This window comes from Rosa rugosa, chromosome 3, assembly GCF_958449725.1.
Source record: "Rosa rugosa chromosome 3, drRosRugo1.1, whole genome shotgun sequence".
NCBI classification, from domain to species: domain Eukaryota; kingdom Viridiplantae; phylum Streptophyta; class Magnoliopsida; order Rosales; family Rosaceae; genus Rosa; species Rosa rugosa.
In genome coordinates, this window is record NC_084822.1 from 57,219,272 (window position 1) to 57,227,504 (window position 8,233).

The 8,233-nt window shown below is 37.9% G+C and overlaps 2 protein-coding genes across 2 annotated transcripts; both read right to left on the reverse strand.

The window, feature by feature from the left end:
* Nucleotides 1-224: 224 nt before the first annotated feature.
* Nucleotides 225-3,143, reverse strand: LOC133736995 (branched-chain amino acid aminotransferase 1, mitochondrial-like). The gene is made up of 10 exons (XM_062164627.1): nucleotides 3,008-3,143; nucleotides 2,545-2,621; nucleotides 2,098-2,278; nucleotides 1,701-1,877; nucleotides 1,439-1,570; nucleotides 1,252-1,350; nucleotides 1,059-1,175; nucleotides 855-950; nucleotides 676-788; nucleotides 225-526 (listed from the first exon to the last, which is right to left on the reverse strand). The coding sequence occupies exons 1-10, from the start codon at nucleotides 3,083-3,085 to the stop codon at nucleotides 412-414; spliced, it is 1,185 nt and encodes a 394-aa protein (XP_062020611.1). The 5' UTR covers nucleotides 3,086-3,143; the 3' UTR covers nucleotides 225-411.
* A 987-nt stretch (nucleotides 3,144-4,130) lies between these two features.
* On the reverse strand, nucleotides 4,131-7,908 carry LOC133736994 (branched-chain-amino-acid aminotransferase 5, chloroplastic-like). The gene is made up of 10 exons (XM_062164626.1): nucleotides 7,712-7,908; nucleotides 7,515-7,582; nucleotides 7,227-7,404; nucleotides 6,814-6,990; nucleotides 6,590-6,721; nucleotides 6,325-6,423; nucleotides 5,883-5,999; nucleotides 5,659-5,754; nucleotides 4,958-5,070; nucleotides 4,131-4,820 (listed from the first exon to the last, which is right to left on the reverse strand). The coding sequence occupies exons 1-10, from the start codon at nucleotides 7,802-7,804 to the stop codon at nucleotides 4,703-4,705; spliced, it is 1,191 nt and encodes a 396-aa protein (XP_062020610.1). The 5' UTR covers nucleotides 7,805-7,908; the 3' UTR covers nucleotides 4,131-4,702.
* Between the last annotated feature and the right edge of the window lie 325 nt (nucleotides 7,909-8,233).

The following is an 8,233-nucleotide window of genomic DNA, read 5'->3' on the forward strand; positions in this document are numbered from 1 at the left end:
ATCATCCAGATGAGGAGATGTGGTTCCGTATCTATGTGGCCATCTGGAACTTTAGAATCAAAATGACCTATTACTCTGTTAGGCCCAACTAATTTCATGTTCCGAAGGCCCATGCGGCCCAGTTATTTTTTGTTTATTCCTTTATACTTCTTTTTAATTTGAAAGATGCAAAAGCCTCACCACGATCTGTAATTAGAATTCCAGAAGTGGTGACGGATCAAAAATAAATAAAAACGACAGGTAAGTTTTTAATATTTGCATCCAATTCTGATTCATAAGTCACTTCGCTTAAACCATTACTCAAAATTAGACTATGAAATGATAAAATGGAAAAGCTTAAGAAAATGATGGGCAACAACCGTGGTTCTAAACATAGTGTACATCTTATTCCACTCTACTTTGAAATGAAGATTAATCAATTTCAAGAATCCAGCCTTTCTTATCCTCAATACGACCCGTTTGAATTCCTATGAGAGTTGAGTAGAGCTGTGGACAAACAGTTTGAGCACCTGTTTTGTATTCCATCCTGCATACATATGACTAAGAGTCAATTACAAGAGCTAAATGGAAGTAAAATATGTGAATTTGAGCTTTGCCATCCAAAAGAGTGAAGTCGTTAATCGGTTTTCAACGTTCTTATAAGGAAAGTATGGAGGATCATAGAATGGTACGTACCTTTTATCTTTATATGTAATGCTTCCCACAGGAGCAACACCGACTGCAGTTCCTGTACAGAATACTTCATCAGCTTCACTCAGTTCATCTACCGGAATTGCACGCTCCTCAACCTGACACAGGCAATGGTTAAGTTGCAAGTCTTCAAATAGGAATGGTGTAAGTTACAGGAAAATCACCTGATAACCATGATCGCGAGCGATTTCAATGATGCTTCTTCGAGTTACCCCTGATAGTATAGTCCCAGCCGTTGCAGGAGTTGAAATAACATTGCCCTAAGAATTGGAAAACAAATGCATGAGACATGTGCCAAGTCAATTTTGAGTACAAAGTTGAGATATAGCTCTTCGATATTATGCTTGACACCAGTCTTAACTAGTTACCTTCACAATGAAAATGTTACAAGAAGAGACCTCCTCCAGATTCTTTTTATTTACCGAGTCTAGATATAACACATCAGAAAATCCTCGGCTCCTTGCTCTGAGTAGTGCCTTCAAAACCTACATAAGAAGGACAAGTTAGTGTCACAAATGGAAGTTACACTTCAATCATCTATGATAAAAACCTTTTGCTTACTGGAGCATAATTGGTGATGCTTTTGACACCTCCAGCCCCACCACGAGAGGAACGATCATATTCCTCCTCGACATATATGCTCAAAGGTGCAGAACCCTCCTATTCATAGAACAGGAAGCATATAAAGTTAATATCCTATCATTGATTGATGCTGTAGTCAGCTTAAACTGAGAAATGTTTTCCTAACCTTGAAATAGTTGCGGACTGGTGAAGCGTATACAAGGAATGTGTATTCAGGCGATGTGCTTAAACCTAATATAGGACCACTTCCTATAAGTAGAGGCCTAATATATAAAGACCCTTTTCCTGGAGGGGGAACCTGTTCTTTAAACCAAGGAACGCACGGTTATAAATTTGTATACTACCTGTATACCAGTCCTATACCATAACAATAGACTGAACTAAAAAATAAATCAAAGTTGTTTGCGTCAAATGAAAATGAGGATTACCCAACACTTGTTAGCTTGAGCAGTTTGCTTCACAGCATCGATAAATTGATCAAGGGATGGTGAGGGCATGCACATTCTTTCTGAACCAATCTTCATTCGCATTGCATTCTGGTCTGGACGAAAGATAAGGAGATTGCCATCTTCTTTCCTGAATGCTTTCATCCCTTCATATATACCCTGTTCAGATTTTATCCGCAACTGTGAATTTCTTCAAGTGGCAAGCCAAGTGAACAAACAACATCGGAAGCATCATTACAAGCCCAGCTTTGTCTAATTATTTTTCCACCAGGATATTAGTTAAGCCTTTGTCTAGGATGAATTGTGTGAAAAGTTGGATTTGGAATATCTAAGCATGAACTAAACCATATGAATTTTATAAGATGAAAAACAGACTTACCTGGCCATAATTCAAAACTCCAGCAGCAGGGCTTAGTTCAATATTTCCATAACGATTAAGTTGGCCTTGTTCGAATATCCCGTTGTTGGAACATTTCATCATGTACATGTAATCAGTTGGCACTAGACCAAATCCAAGATTATCCCAATCCACATCAGCATACTCATTCTTACCAAATTTACTGCAGTCCAAGTAACCCAGAAGAAGATCAATCTACACACACCTCTATCAATAAGTTTCATCATCTTTCAAGTAAAAAAGTTTCATACATTTTGTATCATCAATGTAACATACAAAATCCCTTCAATGTAACATACAAAACCAGGGTAGGCAGTAATCAATAAGCTGATCAATGTAACATACATTGACTGATTTGAAAAGAGTATCCTATAATATCTCGGATTTATTTTCAGCCATTTTGTATATAAATGACGACAAATCATTTACCTGCTCACAGATGCTTCACACGCTTGTTCTGCGTTAGAAGCAGCCCCTGATCCAAAGCAGCGGTGATCTCTAAGCTGCTAAACCGAGGGAGATATATCAGTTCTCCTAATTTTAAAAAATAATAGGAGACTAGCAACCAGTGCACACTGTATGAGAGCATATTCATATAGTTGGAACTTGGAAGAAATGATCAACAGTCGAAACAAAGTGACATTATAGATTTTAGAATATACAAAGACTGTTGACCAAAATATAGTATTATTCAATATATAGCATAATATTTGTTAATGAAACTAATGCAATGAACACGGAAAATTTAGTACTATCCAATAACAGCATCATGATTAACAGAAGACGGAGAAAACAGGGGAAACAGAGGATATTGATTATAACATTTCAGCAAAAGGAAAGGGAAATACAGAAGAAAGAAAACCATGCATGATCCAATGAAATGAACATTCACCTTGGTTGGCAAAGATGACGAAGAGCCAACTCGAACAGATTGAACCAGCTTACTCAAGCATGCAGTCCTTCGAATCATGGTTGTTGTTCTGTTGGAAATTCTGGAGATGGATGATGCTTTGAGTAAGAACTTGTAGGTTGAGGCGTGTGGTACACTGCCCTTAAGAGTAGATGTCCGCCATTCGGAGATTATATCTCGGTGTAGCAAGTGATGACGGCCTACCCTCCAGGGTACAACAACCTCGATCCTTGTAGGTGTACACTCACAATACTTGGATCATATCGAACAACTTGAAAACTTTCTTTTGGTGGAATAGAAAAATTAAAGGAAACACATGAGAAATTTGAGCTCGGAAAAGAATTCAAAGGATTGAGTTTTGTTGTGTGTTTTGATCTGGAAAGCTAGGGATTATATATACGGCAGGAATGATCAATGCAATGACAATTTAATAATAGCAATTAAGCTATGTAACTTATGTAACCGAAAGGAATATTATGACATTGATTAGGAAGAATCAAACCGTCAAAATAGGAATGACATTTAAACTCTCTAGCTTATGTAACAGAAGGGCAATATATATCTTGAGTAAACCAAAATGGAAGAAAGCAAATAAAGAACCACTATAATTGCAGACTTTGAACAAATGAATGATATATGAGTAAACTGATGAAATCTTTGTGTCAATCACAATCAATGAGAGTTAAAAACTATTGCCATATGCAATTAAAGGTCCAATGGAGGTTTTAGCTAGTATTTTGAAATATTCCAGTAAATTCCAACATGTTCCTCACCTCTCTCTCGATTCTCGACCAAAACAATCCAATTGAAGTAGAGATTTGTCCGAGCAAGAATCTCAGGTGTTGAGCAATCTCAGACGATTGAAATGAGAAGAAGAAGAAGAAGAAGATAAAGAAGAAAGGATAGAGAGAGCTGGCGTTACAAATACAGTGTGTTAAAAGATGCAGAGAATGATGGGTTGCGAGAAAACAAATAATAGTCTATAAAACAAGGGAGCAAGTGAGCATGGTCAGAAAGGGACAAAACGCAAAACGTGGCGTGCAGAAAATTTGAGCACGTAACCATTTTAGGTTTGGGATTTAATGCGCTTTAATTAGGTTATGTGAGGAGAAGAACAAGGATTGGTCAAGTGCTAATGCCTAGTTGGTTATTCCTTATCGAGGAAATAGGAGATGGATAATGACAGCTGACTACCTAGCTTTAGAAATAAGAGAGATAGATAGCTATGACAGTTTGCAACGATGAGGATGCGTTTGCCAGGTCACACTAGGAAAAGAACAAACCAATAGTTAATTGGTGCAAATCCATGAGCTCAATCAAGTGTACTAGTGTGGCGTCTTTCAGATACGTATGGTCACCGTGGTTGAAGGCCAGAAGGCCAAACCATCATCGGAAAAGAACGTGGTGACACTGTTGCCCATTCCAATCCGACTCCTTGGCCTTAGGAGGAGGATGGTGTTTATAATCCGACTTCGTGGCAGCCACATGTTCAAACTTTAACAGAAGCCACACATATGTAAGGTCACCTAACATTTTTCCGTTACGGAATTATCAAACTGAAGTATGGTCCCATTTGGTTGAATTGAACCAAGACTTGTACTACAGAAACGTTTATTCATTGTTCACCAATGGAAGTTTTGTTTACAGTCTACCATCCATGGTAATCTATGTTTTCTACTACTTCAAGGTTACTATCCAACCCCTATTTTCTTCTGCAAGACCCATCTGTATATTTGAAAGAGCCTGATACAGTTGCTCAGAAACTCCACCAAGTCCAGTTTCTTGGTAAGACACCCTGCAAAGGAAAGAGAAATCTTAGCACTACGACTAGCTAATTAAAGCCATGAAAATGGCGCACTTCTAAGACTTATACAAGTGGATGTTGTCAATAACTCAATTCGTTAGATCAGGGAACCAATATGAGAAGATCACCTTTTTCCCAGGTAAGTTATGCTGCCTATAGGTGATAAACAGACAGCATATCCAGTACAGAACACTTCATCAGCTTCTAGCAATTCCTCAATCGACACAGGGCGCTCCTCAACCTGGTTTTGGATGCATGTAAAGCAAAACTCAAAAGAGCACAGAATGATGCTAAAATATTTTATTACCATTACCAGTACCATGTAAAAGTAATATGTGAATTTCTATTGGCGCTGGCAGCATATAGGGGTCATAGGTTGAACTTTCCCATGGCCAAAAACTCATATATTACTCCAATTATAATTTAACATATTTCTCCAATCAGTAGTACTGATGATTAAAAAAAAAAAACAAGAAAATACTTAATCATACTTCAAATGATCATCCAAAAGGAACAAAAAAAGAAAATAAAAGTACCAATCAAAAGTGCAGCCAACTAAGGCAGGTCTACGTGATATGCTGGTTATACAGGAACCATACAATGTATTTAATCCCATTATTAAGCTGGATATTGAACCTGTGGTTCCAGGCTTCCAGCTGAACTAGTTGCAGATTGATGGCTAATCATAGAAGTAAGGAAATATGAGGATGACCGAAAAAGCGTAAAAGGTATCTAGCAGTAGAGATCTCGCTATATTACAAGTAGATTGGACTTTTTAAGAATCTTAATTGTCAACCACTCATCAAAGATTGTCACCTAGAATACATACCTGGTACCCTTGGCTGCAAGCAATTTCAATTATACTTTTGCGTGTAACGCCAGGCAAAATTGTCCCTTCCAGTGCTGGAGTGGAAATAATTTTGTCCTATATTAAATCATTTGAAGAAAAACATTAATCGTCCTTCATGTAATCCAATAGATGATTTAGCCTCACAAGTTCCTCAACCATATACTACTTGATCAGCAAAAAGTCAGTACTTCGACCATATGTACCTTCACTAGAAAGATGTTAGCAGTGGAAGTCTGTTCCACATATCTTTTGTGAACAGAATCAAGGTACAAAACATCAGAGAAACCATCTGCTTTTGCCTCCACCTGTGTCTTCAAAACCTTCATGAAAAATCATAGATTTTATATAAGTGTACATCTAGATACTATAAATCCTTAATCCTGAGTACATCTGTGACCGTATTTTGAACGACCAGCGATGTAGAGTTGTATACTACACTGGATCAATCCCAATGTCAATGCAAACACAAATTCTCTCTATATGGAAAAAGGTAACACTCAAACTAACTCTATATAATGCTGTGAACACAGTTAAGGCAATAAATTAAAAAACGGTCAGAATGCAATTGACCTTAGTGCAGCAATAGGCATAGCAATATGGTAAAATTTAAGTAAGAAACCAAATGCTATGTAAATGTGAGTTTACCATAGCATAATTCCCTATGGCATTAACAGTTCCAGCTCCACCACGAACTGCACGATGGATTTCATTTTCAACCACTAAGTTGATTGGTTCCAGTCCCCCCTGTTGCCATCAGAGAGAGAAAAAAATATATGCTTTACTGAATTAAGTAGCTTCCAATAAAGTCCTTTTCAAGAACGGAAAAGTAGTTGAAATCTTGTACACAATACACAGCTAGTGTGAAAGAAATTATGAAAATATAGATAGTTTATAAATTACAACAATTGACCTTAAAGGTGTTCCCCATCGAAGAAGCATATATGAGAAAGGTGAATTCTGGAGCCGGTGTAAGACTAAGAACAGGTCCATTCCCCATAAGTAGTGGTTTGATATGTAGAAAGCCTTTATTTGGTGGCGGAACCTATAGTGAGTGAGGCATAGAGAATTATGATTAGACTTAGCAACTCACTTCAAACAGGACTTGTCTTATCACCAAGCATGTTGGAAATTTACCCAACGTCTATTTGCCAATACAGTAAGTTTCACAGCTTCCACAAACTGCTCAACAGTTGGTGCAGGCATACACATGCGCTCTGCTCCCATTCTCATCCTCAATCCATTTTCCTCTGGACGAAACAGTACTATAGAATTATCTAGCTTCTTGTACGCTTTCAATTCTTCAATTACTCCCTGAATTAGAAAAACAAAAGAAGCTACTTTCCACCATAGTAAAAAAATTTGAACTAACCACATGCTCAGAGAAACATGCAGAGCAAATACTTGATGTAAAAAGATAGTAGAAGCATCATAGTTGAAAATTGACATCTCAGAATCTAAACACAGCTACATTAATTGTGCCAAATTACATATATAGCAGGCACAGAAATTGAAAAGTTGGGACTAAAGTAAACAAATATAGTAATTACCTGACCATAGTTCAAAACACAGGCAGCTGGGTTCAACTCAATTTTACCAAAACTCTGTAACCCACCATCGGAAAAGTTCCCATCTTCAGAACACTTCACAGTAAACATATAATCGGTAGTCATAGGGTTGTCGAAGCCAACATTGTCCCAACTTATATCAGGCAATTCAGACGCTTGGCTGTTCTTTCCAAACAAACAAACAAAAACAAAAAAAAAAAACGAAAATCTCACTACATTCTCTCAAGCAAAATCGTAATCAATTGTAAGCAAAACTCAGATGTACGGTACCTATAGCCACCAGAGGCATGAGACTGAATGGCTTGGAGCCTTGTGGTGATCAAACAGAGACGGAGGAGCTGGTACAATTAGACATGCAAAACATTACATGAAATGAACTAAGGGCATGCAAAACATTTCATCAAAAGAACTAATCACTACTAAGCTTATAATATTCTACGACAACACTTGAACGAACAAGTGCGTGCCTTGTAAGACGAGGAGTGGGGGTTTTTGGAGGTGCGGAGAGTAGTTGCGATTGGGGACGGAAAAGCCAGTGCGAGGGTGGAAGTGGAACCCATCTATCTGCGTCTGTGTCTGTGTCTGTGTCTGTGTCTCCGATGAGTGTGAGTGTTGTTGATCGGAGATCGGTTCGGGGACAAAAGGAACGTCTCCTCATTTCGCCACGACACAACCTTTTCCGTTTTGGGGCCGCACGTTAAACTATTGGTCTGGGCCAGCGCTGAATCTGAATTCATGGCCTCAGACTGTGGATTGGATATTCTTTGTCAAAAAAAAAAAAAAAAAGACTGTGGATTGGATATAAAACCCTGTTGCTGTCCATGTTTTTTTTTTTCATTTGATTTTAAAAGTTGAAAGATTACGGCCAATGTTTTCCTTTGTGAACTCACTCTCTCATGAAAAACCGGCCCAAACATAAACTACCTTATCGATCCATTTTCGAAAGATAAAGAGACAAAACCTCTTCAATCTTCCAAGAACAAGATTTT